Source organism: Budorcas taxicolor, chromosome X (assembly GCF_023091745.1).
Source record: "Budorcas taxicolor isolate Tak-1 chromosome X, Takin1.1, whole genome shotgun sequence".
Taxonomy (NCBI): Eukaryota; Metazoa; Chordata; class Mammalia; order Artiodactyla; family Bovidae; genus Budorcas; species Budorcas taxicolor.
In genome coordinates this window covers 8,823,867-8,843,850 of record NC_068935.1, presented here as the reverse complement: position 1 = coordinate 8,843,850, position 19,984 = coordinate 8,823,867, and the positions used below count along the sequence as shown (strand labels likewise).

General features: G+C 47.3%; 1 protein-coding gene across 1 annotated transcript in view; it reads left to right on the top strand.

The window, feature by feature from the left end:
- Positions 1-2,847: 2,847 nt before the first annotated feature.
- The window catches only part of PCDH19 (protocadherin 19), a 125,354-nt gene continuing 108,217 nt past the window's right edge, over positions 2,848-19,984 (top strand). The window contains exons 1-3 of the mRNA XM_052663666.1: positions 2,848-4,994; positions 7,771-7,911; positions 8,590-8,917. Coding sequence (XP_052519626.1) covers positions 2,848-4,994; positions 7,771-7,911; positions 8,590-8,917 — 2,616 coding nt within the window. The remainder of the gene's footprint in view (positions 4,995-7,770; positions 7,912-8,589; positions 8,918-19,984) is intronic.

The following is a 19,984-nucleotide window of genomic DNA, read 5'->3' as shown; positions in this document are numbered from 1 at the left end:
TTCAGAGAAGTACTTTTGATTCTTCCAGCCCATGACCTTAATTAAGAGAATCAGGACGGGCCAGGGAGGAGTCCCCCTCTGTCCCCAGGGCGCCTTCAGTCCAGAAGGGAAGCCGTTTGATATCAACCCCGGCCACGCCGGCCTCCCGCTTCTCAGCACCGGCACACGCCAGCCACCGTCGCCACTACCGCCAGAGAGAAGCTGGCAGCCCCCTGGGACTGAGGTACTGCAGGAAAGCTGGGGCGCCCCGCACATCCGCGCCGGCTCCAGCTGCCGGCGACCAACGTAGACTGTGCACCAGCTCCGCAGCTCCCGCTGGGCTCACGGCTCTCCTAGCTTGGCGCGGTGCGGCGGCGTCCGCCCACCTGCTCTTCTCAAATGTACAGTTTATTTATAGGGAGCTAAATTCTCCAGTGGGGTTGGGTGAGGGGCAACGAAATATGTCCAGCCCTCTGGGTGGCTCAGTCCCTGCGCCACAGATCCCATTTGATTAACAGACAACAGACAAGAGCGAACCGAACCGGGTCAGGGACCCTGCTTGCGCCGGGGGTGGGGGTGGAGGCTCGCAGGTCTGCTCGGGAAGGAGGGATGGGATGACGGTCCGGGAGGATGGCTGCCGCGGCTCTTAGCTGAAGAGTCACTGGCCAAGAGCTGGATGAATGACCACGTCTGGGGCGCTTTCTCCTTCCCTTTCTTCCTTCCACTAACCGAGAAGAAGAAAGAGAAACCGACAGACCAAACCTAGGGCGAAGAGAAAAAGAGGGCGGGAGGAGGGGAGAGAAAGAATATGAATATGAATGTTATATTCAAAATATGAAGATATGTGAGGGAGATAAACACACCGAGAGAATCAAATCCTCATCTCCCCTGCAATCTCTACAAACACGAGAGGCGCGCAGTTCCTGGGGAGGCTCAGCTGCAGCTCCAGCACACCCCTCGACTTGCTCCACCCTGCCTTCTAGCCCCTGCTGGGCCTGACTGGCCTCCCAGACTGCTGCCTTGCCTCGGCGGGCCGGGGTACCACTTGGTCCCGCCAGTGTGTAAGTTTCCGACTGGCCCCGCCCCCTCCCGCGCATTGGCCCCGCCCCAAGGCGGGGGCCCGCTGGGCTGAGCGCTGATTGGCCAGTGCCTGGCGTAGCCTGTCTCAGCAGCTCCGGCTCTCTCCTGCTCTCTCCAGACTCCACCGCCAGTAGTTTGCGGCATCGGCAGGAGCAGCAGCAGCAGTAGCGGCGGCGGCAGGCACAGAGGGGAGACTGACGAGCGGGCGCAGACGGCAGCACGGCTCTCGCGCACCATCCCTTGCTTGCCTGGGGGGCACTGGCACCCGCGTCCCTAGCCCGGCGCGGGCCCTTGGCGCGTTGCGCTCCGCGGCATTCCGGCTGAGCGGATTCATCCGAGATCCGAAACCTCCCACCCCTGCTCTCTCACACTCCCCTCTCACACTCCCTACTCACACTCCTCGCACCGTACACTCACTCTTCCTTTCTCTCACACATTCACCCACAGCCCAAGACAGAAGGAGAAAGCGAGATAGACCTCCCATGCCCGCGAGCGCCGGGGAGGGTGTGAGCCCAACGCAGCGCAGCCAGCGCCTCTCCAGGAGGATGGAATCAAGAAGCTCCTGCAAGTAAACTTTGGTGGCAACATAACCGTCGACCGTGGCAGCTGCTGAGGCGGACCCCAGCGACATGCGATTGAGCTAGGAGGGCTTCCTCCCCCGGCAGCGGCGGCCCTTGGAGCGACACCCCAGTCCAGACCGAGGGAGGAGGAGAAGCCCCTGGTACCAGCGGCGGCGGCCCCGCCTCTCCTGGCCGGTACTGTTGTTGCTTTCCCTCCCCTCCTCCCCACCCCCACACCCCGCCCCCCGGCCATTGGAAAGCCTGGACTTTTATTTTCTTGGACAAATTTCCATCGGCCGGTTTTCACAGACTTGACGTGGAGCCTCGGGCTGCATTGGTAACTTTAATTTCTGAGACGCAGAAGTCCGCAGTCCAGCTGCTCAGTGGGGGTGACTCCGTGTCCACCTCCGATCCTGGACACACGCGCCCCTCAAGCCTTCTGAAGCCAACCACAGTGCAAGGGAGCAAGCTCTCGTCTCGGCAGCCTCTATCCCCTCCCCCGTCTTCTGCGGGCTGGAGAACTGCCATCCCGCTCAGCCGGATACTCTGACGGCTGCGGCGCTTGACAGCAACTCAAACTCCCTCCTGCGACCCCCCTTTCTCCCCAACAGGCCTCGAAAAGGCCAGCGTGGCCCCCCAGGATCCCGGAGGGCGCGTTCTAGGCGGGTGCTGTCTCTGCAGTGAGCCAGGGGCACTGGGGGTAGATCCTCGCGCATGCCAGGTGCACAGACAGCGTGCTCACCAGCCCCAGTGCCGGCGTGCCGCGGCGGGTCGGGCAGTGCCTGAGAGGCTGTACCCGCACTGCACTCCCCGCCTTCGCCTCCGGTGCGGTCCGGACTCAGCAGCGCGTCGATCCGGCTTCTCAGACGCGGTTCCGCCCGCAGCCCTGCGCCGCTTCGGCCAGTCGCGCCGGGCTAACTTTGAAGGGGGAAAACTGAATAGCCGGGCTGGAGGGAGGGGGCTCGGGGCCGCACGGCGCTCCCTCGGCCCCTCGGAGCCCCCGGGCCCCGCGAGAGCCCCCGCCGGGTCCGCCGCAACTTCAACATTGGAGCCGGCGCGGGTTTCCCCCCCGCGCCGCCGGGCCGCCCTGGGCGGGACTCCTCCCGCGGCCTCCGGGGCCCCGGGGCGCGCGCAACAGGCGTCCCGAGTCGGCGGGAAGCTGGAGCGCCGGCGGCGTCGGTCTCGGAGGGGTGTGGAGAGGCGAGGCCAGGCAGAGCCCCGCGCAGCCATGGAGTCACTCCTGCTGCCGGTGCTGCTGCTGTTGGCTGTGCTATGGACACAGGCGGCCGCCCTCATTAACCTCAAGTATTCGGTAGAAGAGGAACAGCGCGCCGGGACAGTGATCGCCAACGTGGCCAAGGACGCGCGCGAGGCGGGCTTCGCACTGGACCCACGGCAGGCCTCTGCCTTCCGTGTGGTGTCCAACTCGGCTCCGCACCTGGTGGACATCAACCCCAGCTCGGGCTTGTTGGTCACCAAGCAGAAGATCGACCGTGACCTGCTCTGCCGCCAGAGCCCCAAGTGCATCATCTCGCTCGAGGTCATGTCCAGCTCAATGGAGATTTGCGTGATTAAGGTGGAGATCAAGGACCTTAATGACAACGCTCCCAGCTTCCCGGCGGCACAGATTGAGTTGGAGATCTCGGAGGCGGCCAGCCCGGGCACGCGCATCCCGCTGGACAGCGCTTATGATCCGGACTCGGGCAGTTTCGGGGTGCAGACCTATGAGCTGACTCCGAACGAGCTATTTGGCCTGGAGATCAAGACCCGCGGCGACGGCTCGCGCTTCGCCGAACTCGTGGTGGAGAAGAGTCTAGATCGCGAGACGCAGTCGCACTACAGCTTTCGCATCACTGCGCTCGACGGCGGCGACCCGCCGCACCTGGGCACTGTTGGCCTCAGCATCAAAGTGACCGACTCCAATGACAACAACCCGGTGTTTGGAGAGTCCACCTATTCAGTGAGCGTGCCAGAGAACTCACCTCCCAACACTCCCGTCATCCGTCTCAATGCTACGGACCCAGACGAAGGCACCAATGGCCAGGTGGTCTACTCATTTTACGGCTATGTCAATGACCGCACTAGAGAGCTCTTCCAGATCGACCCGCACAGCGGCCTGGTCACCGTCACCGGTGCCCTAGACTATGAAGAAGGCCACGTTTATGAACTGGATGTGCAGGCCAAGGACCTGGGGCCCAACTCCATCCCGGCACACTGCAAGGTCACCGTCAGCGTTCTGGACACCAACGACAACCCGCCGGTCATCAACCTGCTGTCGGTAAACAGCGAGCTGGTGGAGGTGAGCGAGAGCGCCCCCCCGGGCTACGTGATTGCACTGGTGCGGGTGTCTGATCGAGATTCTGGCCTCAATGGGCGCGTGCAGTGCCGTTTGCTGGGCAACGTGCCCTTTCGGCTGCAGGAGTATGAGAGCTTCTCCACTATCCTGGTGGACGGACGCCTGGACCGCGAGCAGCATGACCAGTACAACCTCACCATCCAGGCGCGCGACGGCGGCGTGCCCATGCTGCAGAGTGCCAAGTCCTTTACCGTGCGCATCACAGACGAGAACGACAACCACCCGCACTTCTCTAAGCCCTACTATCAGGTCATTGTGCAGGAAAACAACACACCCGGTGCCTATCTGCTCTCGGTGTCGGCACGAGACCCCGACCTGGGTCTCAATGGCAGTGTTTCCTATCAGATCGTGCCGTCACAGGTGCGAGACATGCCTGTCTTCACCTATGTCTCCATCAACCCCAACTCGGGTGATATCTATGCGCTGCGATCCTTCAACCATGAGCAGACCAAGGCATTTGAATTCAAGGTGCTGGCCAAGGACGGCGGCCTGCCCTCGCTGCAGAGCAATGCCACTGTTCGAGTCATCATCCTCGACGTCAATGACAATACCCCAGTCATCACCGCCCCGCCGCTAATCAACGGCACCGCGGAAGTCTACATCCCCCGCAACTCAGGCATAGGCTACCTGGTGACCGTTGTCAAAGCAGATGACTACGACGAGGGAGAGAATGGCCGGGTCACCTATGACATGACAGAGGGCGACCGCGGTTTCTTTGAGATAGACCAGATCAATGGCGAAGTCAGAACCACTCGCACCTTCAGCGAGAGCTCCAAGGCTTCCTATGAGCTTATTGTGGTGGCCCACGACCACGGCAAGACGTCTCTTTCCGCCTCTGCGCTCGTCCTAATCTACCTGTCCCCTGCTCTCGACGCCCAAGAGTCGATGGGCTCGGTGAACTTGTCTCTGATTTTCATTATCGCCCTGGGCTCCATTGCTGGCATCCTCTTTGTCACTATGATCTTCGTGGCGATCAAGTGCAAGAGAGACAACAAAGAGATCCGGACCTACAACTGCAGGTAGAGCCAACTTTTTCTTTCTTTCTCTCTTTGTCTTGGGTGAATAAGGTGTATCTGTGTCTCTGTGTGAAAATCCCAATGCTTTTGTTTCCTATTTAAATGCATGCATCCTACTTACAGCAGCTTCTTTGGGGGGGGAAGGGGAATTTGTGTTAGCCCCAGCTGATCAATTCTTTTGATCTGACAATTTGCTGGAAGACAACCGTTTACTGTTCGAATGGATTCTGTCACATAATGATGATGAGCAGAAAAGCAATTATCATTTTAAAATTTGCACAGCTGTCTCCATGAAGTTATGGCAGGAAAAAAATTAATGAGAAAGAGATTTTGAGAGAGAGAGAGAGACTTGAGAGAAAGAAAGGTTGATTTTTGGCAAAACCTTGAAGTAACACAACTTGATTTGGGGGCTGTAGAGTTTTGGGGACAAGTACTGAAAGGAAAGGGAGCGCTGGCAGCTGCCCTGTCCTGTGCAGAGAGAAACTCTGAAGAGAGCCTGTGAGTGGAATCTTAGAAAACCTTAGAGTGGGAGGAAGAAAGAACAGGAGTATGTGGGGAAGCAGGTGATTAGAGTTTTTTAGTGTGTTCTTGGCTTGTTTTGTATCCAGTCCTCAAGCATCTTGCTATGTGAAGTGAAATTCTACCAGTCATCTATATGTTTTCAAATATCTGGTTGTTGGGTAGACACCAAACATCCCAATGAGGGACAGGACTTTTGCACCAGATGTGTCACTAAAAATAGCAATTTTCTGGAGTTGATGGTTCTTTCCTCTAATATGGAACTCTGTTGTGGTACTAAGAGCTGGTCCCTACCAGTGGATGTCACTATGGGCTATTTTGTTACAGTTTCCCTTGCAATGTGTGCAGGGTATATGTGTGGTATGAGTGAGAGAGAGACGGGTGGGGGAGGGAGGATGGGGGAGGGGAAGGTGAAGAGAAAGAGGGGGAAGAAATTTGGAAACTGGAATAACACATAGTAATTAAAAAAAAAAAGTTTTCCTGATCAGCGCTTTGGAGGGTCTTGCTGACCCTCCTTACAATATCCAATTTAGGATAATACATGGAATTTTTTTTCCAGCAGTGTCTCATCGAAACAGTTGGAAAAAAAAGTTGTTTCTTTAGTTTGCTGATAATGAATGATGCTGCTATTTCCAATGAAGGTGTGTGTGTGTGTGCTTTCAACACACCTACACATCCAGTGTGTCTTTTGTGCCATCTGTGCTTGCATGTTAACCAGTCAAAATATGTTCCTGTAGGTCTGATTTGTATTTGACACCAACTGAAATGCACACTTCTGTGAATCAGAGCCCCCTGAATATGTAACAGTCATGCAATTATTGTTTCCCTTTTACTATTCTCTGCGTTACACAAGTTAGTAGACAAATGCTAACCACACATGAATACCAATCAGGTACCATAAAAGAGCAGCTGCAATGCCTCATAAATGCTTTAATCCTGTTACTAGTGAAATGGCCATGACTTTTCTTTCCTTCAGCTCCCAGTCATTTCAGATGGGAGAAATGGAAATTAATATTGCTCTTACCTTTGAAACCTCTGACTGCCAGTGGCAATTTTTATAGGAGAAAAATGTGGGGTCTACAAACTTTTGTTTATATGGAGATAATGATAGAGGGGACTCTTTTAAAGCCATTTCCTCAGCATAAAGTAAACGCATAAGACCCTTTCTTGATGAAAAAGAAATCAGCTTGAAATAAAGATATTGAAAGCTGTGCCACCTCTTGGTGATGTATGACTTGAAGTGAGAGCTCGTTCTGAGAGCTTGCCAGGGAGATCATTAAACAGGGAGGAGAGCGTTTGAATTGGTGGGAGGGGGGTGGCAATCTTAGTGCTCTCCAACTTCACTCATATGTGTATTTTGTAAAGAGCTCTGTTTCCTGCACTGGTTTGGGATTAATGAAGTACAGTTTAATTAAATATTTGATCAATACAGAAAGGGGTCGCAATGAATGCTTCAGCTGAATAATTGGACCGGGCATTGCCAAACTTACCCATCATGGGTAAATGAAATGATTAGAACCATCCATTGATTTTAAACAGATTAGAAAAGAAAATGAAGCCCAGTCCTGGGGTCTTTGGGATTCTATCTGCTCCCAAGCCCCGGTAGCATCAGCTCGCCCTCTCTGCAAGTCTGCCTGAGCACAGAGTGTAAGGGTGAGGCTGACACGACTGCACAGGTGCGGGAAGATCCTGGGGACAGAGCAAGAATGGGCCTCTGGAGATATGCAATCTTCCCATCTGCTCAGACTTTTCAGAAACGTAAAGTTCAAGAGCTTCTCTTTCCAGGTATTAAGCAGAGGTTTCTTGTTCTCAGCCTCTGCAGAGCCTCTTCCTGAAATGAATTCATTTATGAGACTTGTGAGATGATCTGCACTTGCTGCTTGAATTGGGCTCCCTTTTTGTCCTCCCACAATTAGCTTTGTCGAGTGAGAATACAGGCACAATCTTTTCCCTTGTAAAGATAAACCTGTATTATTTATTAACCCAATTGTTTTCCTGATTATTGCTCAGAAATTGAATTTACAGACAATAGCTGAATTATTATATGCAAAGTAATAAATGACTTTGAGAATCTGGCTACATTTAAATGTATTTTTTTGGACAACTCTCTTAATGCTTGGTGTCTTTGGTGCACATTGCTGGGTCTCTGTCAGTGTTAATTAAATTGAGCTCTTTATGTTCCAGTTGCAGCACAGCTGCTTGTAGGTACACCTGAATCGAGAAGGATGCTGAATGCACTAACCTTTAAATTCCTTTGCAGTAATTGTTTAACCATCACTTGTCTCCTCGGCTGTTTTATAAAAGGACAAAACAGCAAGTGTCTGCATTGCATCTCGGTTTCTCCCATTAGCGAGGAGCAAGACAAAAAGGCTGAGGAGAAAGTGAGCCTAAGGGGAAAGAGGTAAAAAGGCTTTTCCCCCTCATTCAAATGGGTTTGGCTATCAGATTTCTCGAGGAGACGCGAGGGTGGGGTGGGGAGTTGAAGGGAGCAGGGCTAGGGCAGGGGGAAGGAGGGTATGGAGGAGAGGAGCTGAGGATTTGTCAAAGAAAAGGGTCTGACGTGCTCCAGTCGAAAACTGATCAGGTCAATCATCAAGGAACCTGACTTGAGGTTGTTTGTCACATGGCAGTTGCCTGGAGGAACTGGAGAGGGGATTAGGTTTTATTTCCTTCCTGTCAGCTTCTGATAAATTAGGACTTGCTGCTTATTTCACCCAGGAGTTCCTTTGGGTTCCAGGGAAGCTCCAGACTTGAGCATTTTCATGCTTTCTCTCCCATAGGCTCAACTTCCCCTGTCCCCACACCCTTGTTAAATGGCCACTCACAAGGAGAAATTCCAAATCCAAACTTTTGAGGAGGAAGGGGTAGCGAGAGGTTACTATGCTTAATGTAAAAACTTTATGGCCCTCAGCTTGTTTTCGCATGTAAAAAGCACAGGGAGAAACCCGATGATGCGATGTGCCAGAGTAAGAAGCTGGAGCAGAGATGGGGTGCAACCCTCTGGGGTGCTTGATGTTTATTAACTGATGCATGGTTTGGGAGGGCGTTAGCGATACATGCTGCCTTTTCTATCACATAGAATCGCTGAGTACTCCTATGGTCATCAAAAGAAATCAAGCAAGAAGAAAAAAATCAGTAAGAATGACATCCGCCTGGTACCCCGGGATGTGGAGGAGACAGACAAGATGAATGTTGTCAGTTGCTCCTCCCTGACCTCCTCTCTCAACTATTTCGACTACCACCAGCAGACCCTTCCTCTGGGCTGCCGCCGCTCTGAGAGCACTTTCCTGAACGTGGAGAACCAGAATACCCGCAATACCAGCGCCAACCACATCTACCATCACTCTTTCAACAGCCAGGGCCCCCAGCAACCAGACCTGATCATCAATGGCATGCCTCTGCCCGAGGTGAGTGTAGCTAAGCGCCTCTGTGAGGTCCTCCCTGGCCTCTATCCCCTGCTGCTCCCCTGATTCCATGATCCTCTATGGTGACACATTCCCTGGCAGGGGTGGGGAGAACTTCTCTGCCTATGCTCATTTCTGAAGTCAAGGTTTGCTACCTGTGCTTCTCAGGGCGAAGTGTAACCCAATATATATTATTATTATTATTATAATAAATTTATATTGGAGGCTATTTTAATTGGAGGCTAATTAATTTACAATACTGTAGGGGCTTTTTTTTGCCATACACTGACATAAATCAGCCATGGGTGTACATGTGTCCCCCATCCTGAACTCCTTGCCACCTCCCTCCCCATCCCATCCCTCAGGGTCATCCCAGTGCACCAGCCCTGAGCATCTTGTCTCATGCATTGAACCTGGATTGGTGATCTGTTTCACATATGATAATATACATAGTTCAATGCTATTCTCTCAAATCATCCCACCCTCACCTTCTCCCACAGAGTCCAAAAGGCTGTTCTTTACATCTGTGTCTCTTTTGCTGTCTCGCATGTAGGGTCATCATTACCATCTTTCTAAATTCCATATATATGCTTTAATATACTGTATTTGTGTTTTTCTTTCTGGCTTACTTCCCTCTGTATAATAGGCGCCAGTTTCATCCACCTCATTAGAACTGATTCAAATGTATTCTTTTTAATAGCTGAGTAATATTTCAATGTGTATATGTACCACAGCTTTCTTATCCATTCGTCCGCCAATGGACATCCAGGTTGCTTCCATGTCCTGGCTATTATAAACAGGGCTGTGATGAACACTGGGGTACACGTGTCTCTTTCAGTTCTGGGTTCCTCGGTGTGTATGCCTAGCAGCGGGATTGCTGGGTCGTATGGTAGTTCTATTTCCAGTTTTTTAAGGACTCTCCACACTGTTCTCCATAGTGGCTGTACTAGTTTGCATTCCCACCAACAGTATAAGAGGGTTCCCTTTTCTCCACACTCTATCCAGCATTTATTTTTGTAGACTTTCTGATAGCAGCCATTCTGACCAGTGTGAGGTGGTACCTCATTGTGGTTTTGATTTGCATTTCTCTGATAATGAGTGATGTTTAGCATCTTCTCCTGTGTTTGTTAGCCATCTATATGTCTTCTTTGGAGAAATGTCTGTGTAGTTCTTTGGCCCATTTTTTGATTGATAACCCAATATATTGGTCCTTTGTAGGGATAGATGTTGGGAGTGGGAGCTTAAGGTCTGAGCCTTTGGAATACCTGTCTGGCAGTCTAGTAAGATATGAATTCTACCACCTGTTGCAAATACAGCATGCTTGCCAGTCTGTGGTACCCGTATGCCAGCTAAAGTGGCTGAGTAATAATCAACAAGTAGTCTTAAAGGTAGATGAACCCTAGAATGCTTGAGGGTCAGTTTCCTAGTGTGAGAGTGATTCAGCCTCCTAAAGCCTACTTTTGCTTTTTGTTTGGTCATATACATACTTCAGAGAAGGCAATGGCACCCCACTCCAGTACTCTTGCCTGGAAAATCCCATGGACAGAGGGCCTGGTAGGCTGCAGTCCATGGGTTTGCTAAGAGTTGGACACGACTTGAGGGACTTCACTTTCACTTTTCACTCGCATGCATTGGAGAAGGAAATGGCAACCCACTCCAGTGTTCTTGCCTGGAGAATCCCAGGGACAGGGGAGCCTGGTTTGCTGCCGTCTATGGGGTTGCACAGAGTCAGACGTGACTGAAGCGACTTAGCAGCAGTAGCAGCATACATGCTTAGCTGTGGTTATGGATGGGCTGGTTAAAGGGAGGCAAACCAAAAGAAAGTAAAAAAGCCACTTTGTTATTGCTTAATAGTTCTTATGGTGACATTTGATAAATGAGGATGTAGAAATTTTCACGAATAATTAAAATTTCAGAATTAACTAAGCATTTGTATTAGCTCTGTTTCTCTTTACCCGGAATGAATGTTTTCAAATGGAAGTATTTTTTTTACACAGTATGTGGTCTGATGTTTGCTGGCTCTTGAAATATTTCAGGATAGTAGGGTAGTAATATGGATGATGGTGAGTTGGTGGCTGGGTGGAAGGCTATAAATAACAGTTTTTAAGTTAATTTCATTTTTCCTTGAATTGCTTAAGTCCCTCTTTGGTTGGAAATTTGATGCACTTGGAGGCATATGCCCTCTTCCAGGCCACAAATGAAAGGAATACTATATACTCGGAGAGCACTTCACGACTGTTGTCTTCTGTGATTCTTACAATCAGGTATTTTGATTGTCCTTCAGTAGATGATGAAATGGAGCTCCAGAGATGATAAGGGACTTGTTGAGACTCACAGAGCTGAGATATTGAGAGAGAGAGACGACCACATTTCAGGACTCTATAACTCTGGAGAGTGCAGTGCTATTTCAGTGACACCTTCCACACTTTTCCTGGCTCAGAAATAATTTAGCCAGACATACCTGGGCTGGGATGCATATAAAATGGCCTCACAGTATCTATATCAATTTCATAGGGCAAAGTGTTTTAGGACCACTGTTATCGACTGTTTTTCCTAGTTCCTGAAAAATATTTCTTATCAGTAATGAGGCCCAAAAGCAGTGCTTCTTAATGAAAAACGGATCTTCTTCTGGCAATAGAAACTCCAATATTGTCAGTCCATACATCTATAAATAAGGATTTACTGAAAATCCAGTATTATGCTAGGTAGGCTCAGTTATAATTATGAATGTCGGTGAATACTTACTAGGGACTAGACCATAGAGTTTGTAGAAAACTACTCGTGGACCACCAAGAGTTCAGCAATAGAGACGGAAAGGTAGTACAATGTAGTGGAATCAGACAGACCATGATTTTGAATCTGAAAGACATGTCCTGCTATGGACCACCTCTGAGTCTCTGTTTCCTCGCCTACAAAATGGATGCATCTGTCATGCAAGGTTGATCCAAGGAATAATACGACATTATATAATGTAAGGGGTCTGAGGCAGAGGTGCCCCCTGAATCATAGATCTGTTCACCAGATGATAATTGAAGAGTGACTACTGTAATGGCTTGTACACCTGAGTGTGACTCCGTAGACACGACCAAAGAGGAATTTAGGCTGGTGTCTGTGTAAAGAAGGCCTACAATGTGGTTTGGTTAGAGTATTCATATTGGACTTTTAAACAAAGGCGGTAAAAGATGCCAAGGTAATGGACTCAGGTGCTGACTGATGTTGCTTGTGGAGATGGACAAAAGGATTGAATCCTGAGGGCTTGGTGACTGTGCAGTCATTTCAAGATACTAGAGAAGTGTAAGCCTGGGTAACATAAGCCTGGGATGCTTCCAGGGGGCAGGAGATATTTGGCTATGTCTGAATGGTTGACCTAAGATCTTGGTGTTCTTTCTGAGATTCTCCTGTGGGTAAAATGAAACCAAATATTGCTTCAGTTGTTTAGAAAAGCCATTGAAAATTTGAATTCTAATCCCATCTCTTACTCACAAAACCAGATGTTTTCTTAGTTAACAAAATCATACAGATCTATTATGTAGGGCTAGTCAGGGCCAACACAGCATATATTAGGCACAGTGAGGTTAAGTATGTGTTTCTAATATGTAGTCCTGGAGAGTTCATTTGACAAACCCATTCAGAAAGGGGAGAGACCCACTCATAGCATAGCATGAATCAGGCTGTTTAACCTTTGTCTATCACAAAGTCCTACATGGGGAAATTGACACTTCTTCTTTTCTCTCCATAACAGAGACTGTTGAACATGGACTTAGTAGAATACTTAGGTTCAGTGAAATCTACAGAAGGCAAGGATGGCTGATTCATACAGTTAACTAATATTTGTTGTCTAGTCTTTGTAAGGTTCTCCTATAGGCATCCAGTGTTAGGGAAATGAAAAAGATGTTCTCTGATCTCAAAGAATGAGCATTGTAATGGAAGAGATGAAAAAATAGGTGACTTGTGGTATGGAGTGATAAATGCTACTATCAGATACAATGGGATATTACTAGGACAATAATATCCTAATATATTTCCTACATTATATTTTCCTAGTTAATTATTAATTAATCCACCCAAGCAACCAACAGTTATTAAGCTATTATAGCACAGAGTGATGAATGCTATGATGTGGTATTTAAAAGATTCATTAGAAATTTCTGTATTAAATCTTATTATGTCATATCCATTTTTCTGTATATTATTTTGTTAAATCATTTTATATTTGTTCATTAACAACCCGGGAGCATTTATTGCACACTTAGAACATGTCAGACCCTGTACAGCTTGCCGAGGATACAAAAATAAAAACACTCGATCCTTGACCCCAGGGAGCTTACAGGGAGACAGGCAAGTAAACAGTTCGTTTCAATTCAGGAGAACATCTCTTTCCTGAGCATATGTTATATTCTTACTTGTCAGACTGGAACCAAAGGTCACTCACTACACATTAGGTTCCTTTGCTGAGCAACTTTGTAAACTCACTCACCTCATTAGCTTCAGAGTCAGTTACAAACCTTACTGGCAATGGCATTATAGAGGAGTGAGAACAGCTTTTCTCACAGCTCTCCATCATACTTTGAAGTTTATCATCATGGAATAAACCAAATCAGTAAGCATAGTTTGAGTGTCCACTGTGTGCTCAACTGTGTGGTATGTGTGTGTTAGTCGCTCAGTCGTGCCCAACTCTTTGTGACCCCATAGACTGCAGTCCACCAGGTTCCTCTGTCCATGAGATTTTCCAGGCAAGGATACTGGAGTGGGTTGCCATTTCCTTCTCCAGGGGATCTTCCCAACCCAGGGATCGAACCCGGGTCTCCTGCACTGCAGGCAAATTCTTTACCGACTGAGCTACAAGGACGTAGCATCTGCCCTCAGAGGTCATAGTCTGATTGGGGAGCTATTTAAGTTGAGTTCCTACATGAGTTCCTTGTAAGCAAAAGAAAGGGTTTGTAACCTGCAGAAACTTTGCCAGCCTCCTTAGTGCTCTCCTGCTCCTCCTCCCCTGGCAGCCTTGCCATCATTTAGATTTAGATTTACCGTTGAGTTCTTAAGGGTTGGTGCTGATGTGAGAGTAACTTTGGCATCAGTGTGTAGACCTAGTCACATCTGAACATTGTTGACTCTAGAAACCGAAGGGAATGTGACTTTAAATGAAGTTAGGTAGGTAAAGGCAGAGGGAATGGAGCATCAAAACATTCAATATGACAAAGTCAAATTTAAAAAACGCCTCACCAAAAAGAATGGATGTTTGACTGTTTCACCCCTCCAGAAGGCAGGAAAAAGTCCACCCAAGTCTGCGTTACCAGCAGAAGGAATGAGTTGGATTGGAACTCAGCCTTTAGAATTACAGAGACCGTCTCGCACAGGTCATTTCCCTCTCCTCTGATGTTGGTCAGGAAATCATTTGTGTGGATTTTGTGGTTATGTATGCAAATTTGAGGAGGGAATGTGGAGGATGCTTTTGCTGTTTACAGAAGACTTCTGTAGAATTAGTGATGTCAAGTATCTCTTGAATATTTTAAATTGAAGGTGAGATTTGTGTTCTTTGGCATTTTGGTTGATTTAGTCCATACTTAGAGTATATATAAGAGAGTTTGTGTGTGTGTGTGTGTATGTATGGGTGTTTGGAGTTGGGGGAGAGTAAAGAAAGGGGGAGAGAGGTTGAAAACATAGAGAATGGAGAAGAGAGAATGTAGTTTTGTCAGATTGCTATGATTTTCCTAAAATTATTCCAATATTTTGACACTTCGGTATGGCAAATAACTTTTCTTCCACGCTTATGGAATGGGGGCATGCCTCCCGGATACCTCTGTAGGCTACAAAGTATTACTGCTTTGTGCTGCATTCCTGCATTACTCTTCATCACCCAGCCCATAGTCACTGTCGGAGGATGAAAATGAAACTCATTTCTTCTGCTGGTTTGATCTCTCCTTGCCTTCAGGAGGGGTGAAGTAGCCAAACATCCAGTCTCTTTGGTGAGACGTTTTTTAACCTGAATTTTTTTTTTTTTCAATATTGAATGTTTCAGAGCTTAAAATTCTAAGCCAGTGAAAGTGGGCAAGAGCTTCCAGAATTCTACTCATAGGGTACATAGGGATATAGATTTTGGTTTAACTCAATCTTGAGCCCCTTTTTTTTTATTTTTCCTCCTTTAACTAGCTAACTGTAGCATCTTTGATGTGAGACATTCTCAGGGTGTGTGTGTGGTCTGCTGTGGTCACTCACAGAGAATTTTCATAAGTAGTAGTGTAGTATTAAGAGCAGTGGACGAGTTTGCAGGACCAGGATGTATGTAGCAGACCAAATTGAATGCTTCTAATTATCCTACTGAAAGCCTCAGCGCATGGTAACTTAGCTCAAATAATGAAACTAAAACATCCGTTATGCTTTGAAGAAAAATAAGAAGGAAATAGCTCAGCATGTTTTGTTTCCTCAAAACAGTTTTAAAGTTAGGGATCTGCAGTGCTTTGAGTGGAACTCTGAGCTAAGGAGGTAGAAAAGCAGCCCCAAACTTATCAGATGTCAGATTAAGAAGTCTCTAGAAAATTAATAGGTATGATGAGACTGGTTTGGATCGCAAGATAATGACACAAATCACCACCTCCAGTTAAAACAAACCGACAAACCCTTCAGTGAGCAATTTTATTGTACTTTCCTCGTTTTGAGCCATCTGAGTCTTATCCCTGAGTTGAAAGTACCCCCTCAGGCTGCAGAAGGAAGCGATGGAAAACAGTGCAGCCCACATCTTCTCAAAGCTCACTCCAGTTTTCTTAAAAAATATCAAAGGCTCCACTCTGAACTGAGAGACACTCTAGGGCCACCCGTTGCCTACATTGCATCTCATTGGTCTGTTTCACATCTAGCCCAGGCAGTGCATTTCCCAGAGGGGATCCGCTTGCAAGATGTGTCCCAGAATAAACTGTTCCTCTGTCGTCTCCATGCAACTGCCACAGAACTGAGTTAGTTTACACTAGTATTTGCTAATTTATTATTATCATTCCTTATTGGCAATTAACTGGTTACCTTAGAGATCACCTCTCTCCCCATACACCTTCACTAAAGTTGAGCTCAGCCAGAGCACTTGCTAATGATCCTGAGATTTCTCTCCCTAGGGGACTGGAGGCAGGACATTTTCCATAGTGGGCTCTGAGACTTTGGAATTCCTCTTATCAGAGGACCACTTGTTTTGGGTCCCAGTAGCCCCACCTGGGTTTTTCTCTCAGTCAGATTTCTAAGGCGAGAGGAGCTGCAGACCTCTCCCTCCTTAACTTTGCCGTAGTTTTTGCGGTGGCTTTAGTATATCGTGCTCCGAGGCTGAAGCTATGGGGTGGGGGGACTGCTTATTAGGAATTGGAAGACTGAAAGAGGATGAAGTCACCTCCTGGCAAAGCTGGAGTCTTTCAATTATCGTGCTGCAGTGGATCTAAGGCGTCTGCTTGAAGTTTGAGATGTTTTCCCCTCTGTATGTGTATCTCAGCTTCCAGGGCTTAGGGGAGGTCAAGCTTGGCTGGATCAAGTGTCTCAGATGTGAGTAAATGAAGCCATTTGTACAAGAGGCATGTGTATGAGAGGCAGGAGGTTGACTCTGGAGCAGCCATTTTCCCCCACTGAGAGGAGGCTTGATTTCTTGATGTGTGACTGGCTGGCCTTTAATGTGAGCCTCATTTACTTTGAACAATTGGGAAACTTGAAGTGAAAGTCCCAGAGGATCAGTTGTTTGTAGAGGAGAATGCTCTTCAAGTTACATTTCCTCTTTGGCTGTTGTGTAGTTATGAGTAGTCTCTGAGTGGGCCGCATGGTGAGGGTCAGTCTGCTTCCAGTGGGTATACACTGGTGGCCAGTGCCTCCCTGTGTTCAGCACCCCCTGCCCCCAGCCTACTAGGGAACCAGGAGGAAAGTACTGCAGCTTGAAGCTGGAGAACAGCTCTGCCAGCTCTCGGAACTTGGGCTTCCATGAGGAAATCTCATTTGCTATTATTCAGCATCATTCAGGATTGTGCTTCAGCATATTGGTTAGGACCACACAGCTCCACAGCACTCCTGGAAGAGGTGTCAGAAAGGACCAGTGTTTCTACTCATCATGAAAATGGAGTTGCAGAGAAGGCAAATGACTTACCCGGAGACACATCATTTAGGGCCAAATTGGACTGCATTTTGCTTGATAGCAGTTCCTCTGTTGCAGTTTCCAAGTACTTTCTGTCACATAACAGAAAACTTGATTGGACTCCACAGCAAGATGTGCGGCTGTACCTTTGGCTGGTAGTTGTATTCCTAAAAAGTTGTGCAGCAGCAAAGTACTTGTTTTGTCAGTTAGACCCCACGTTAATCATAGTGATGGCATTCCTATCAAAACCCTGTGCTGGAGTCTTTCATAAAGGAAAGAGCACTTGCGTAATGTGAATAATCAACTTCTTACTGATTTCCTTTGTAAGTCTGGATTTTTCACGTCTTGTTTGCTTAATGTGCAATTCCTCACACTGGTAAGATTTACAAAGCTTTTGAAAAATGTAATATCTAAAATATATGGTGTCCAGAGAAGACAGATAATATTGGTCAGATTTAACAAATGTTAACATTTATATTTGCTCTAGATTTTTTAAAAAATTAAATAAACGTTTACAGCTATCCTCTTCCCATCCTATTCCTCTCTCTCCATTCATTCTTTGCAACTCTGAAAATGGAAGAAGAGAAACCCACCAGGAATATTTTTGGTGCTCTTTTGCCTTGGCTTCCTGAGCTCACTTCTGAAAGGGAGGGCTCTCATTGTTTTGCTCCAGGTCCTGAAAGCTTCCAAAGTCAATATTGGTTTCCTGGATTGAGTAGAGCCTGGGAATTACTTTGGAAAATGAAAAGGCGATCTTAAACTTTCTTTAAATTCAGCCTTTGGGGAGGGATAAAATTACTTTTTGAGAAGAAAAAAAAAAAAGAGAGTAAATTGACAGACAGATGTCACAAGCAGTTATCTCGAGTTTTGAGCAGACCACTTGGTATTGAAGCAGGCAAGAAGTTTGGTGTGAAGTCTGCATTCTCCTTGAGCTCAGTGTCCACAGCCTAGCACTGGGGTTTCTTCATGTCAGATGCTTAAGCGCTGCAGTGGCGTGCACAGTCTCTGGATGCTCCATTAAGTCTCTAAGTGCCAGGGTGGCCAGTTTCTAGTTGCTCCCACCGGGCCCCATCTGGCCACTGTTCTGTGGCAAGCTGCTTTCCCTCACTGCCACCAGCACCGGTCTTGGCAGTCTCTGCTTTTTGGATTATTTTTGCTCCTAAATTTGATTTTCAGAGCATGAAGGGCACTTCGTCTCAGATTGTGTAGTCTGCTCTTCTGAACAAAATGGATTCCCTGTGTAAGCTGATGGGAAGATACGTTCAATCAAAAGGTCAGACTCTTCCTTTAGGGGAGTGTGTGTGTATGTGTGTGTGTGTGTGTGTCTGTGTGTGTGTGAGAGAGAGCAAGAGAGAGAGAGGAGAGAGAGAGAGCGAGGGAACATATCTGCTATCTCACCCACTTATTCTTCCTCTGAGGTGACAGAGCCTTTGTGGGCTGGCCTGATTGTACATGTCTATGATCTTAGGTTCTCAGAGGCCACCTTCCCAATCTTTGACACTCTACTGGTTATCTCCTTGAGGAAATGCTTATAAGCCTCATCACAGAGGGCTGTGATCCCTCAAATGTGAGACCAGAGCACCCAAATTTGATATAGCCCAGGGACAGATCTCCTGGACACTATTTTTAATTGAGAGCTCTGAGTAGGAAGCAGCCAAATAACCATTGCTGTACATACAGTGAAGTTTAAGAAAACCTTATAGGGAATCTCATTTCTTTGGAAATTATTTTCTGAGGCTCAGTTTCTTTTTGTCTTTTTAGGCATAATTCTGTTTAAAGTCTTCCTCTTTAATTCACTTGGCTCAGGAAAATCTGAGCTGGCTATGTGTACAGGGACTTTGCTGCAAAACCGTATCTTTTCTAAGTGGGACATATGAGTAGGGAGAATAGATCAGACTACATTCCCAGTGGTTGACTTAACCTTTAAGTAACTTAAAAAAAATTGGTGGCAGTGAAAAAGATAATCTTCCTGCAGTGTAGGAGACTTGGGTTCAAATCCTGGGTAAGGAAGATCCCCTGGAGAAGGAAATGGCAACCCACTCCAGAATTCTTGTCTGGGAAATCCCATGAACAGAGGAGCTTGGCTATAGTTCATGGGGTTGCAGAATCGGACACAACTGAGCTACTAACACACACATGCAAACACACACACACACACACACACACACACACACACACACAGATGCCTGTAATCTAGCATCCATGTTTGAAACTTGACATGGTTTAGGGTTGCAAAGCTCTGGAAATGCAGGGACAAACAGAAGCATCTGGCTATAGGTAATGTCAAACGACTTGCTGGAAGAATGATTCCCTTTGTGCTGCCAGACACAGAGGCCATAGTGAGGACACAGGTTCGCCATACTCAGAACACTGGCATGGACTCTGATCTCACCATCCTGATCATTTCTTTAATTAGTGCATTTCCATTTTCTCAAGTATAGACTTTTGAGTGATAGAGTATGCTAATGGCAACATTTGTTCCTAAGAGCTTAGGGGAGAGAACATGATGACCTTAGTATTAAATAATGAATTTTTTATAGGGAGATTTTGCCTAATATTTTAATTGCAAAACAATTGATGATAGTTATGGCTCCTTAGAAACAAATCTCAAATACTACATAAGAAACACCAGTTTTCTTGTGGTCTGTGAGCCTGCTAATGGAATGCATGTTCTTACACCTCTAGGTCACTCTTTCTAATTTTGTCTTTACTAGTAATTCTTTAGAAATGGAAAAAAGGCACATGTTTTGTTGCAGCAAGAAATACAATAAGGAAATGCATCAAGTGGAGAGACAGTTAAACTGCTTTTGTACAAACTCTATGTTGTGTAATGGCATGATAGAGCAAAATCTTATAAAACTGATATACATCTGATCATCTAGCACCCTCAAGAAGTGATCTTGGAAGGTGGAGAAAAAAGTCCGGAACTGCAAAGGTTTGTTGCTGTGCGTGGTGTTGTATTTGGAGACATGACA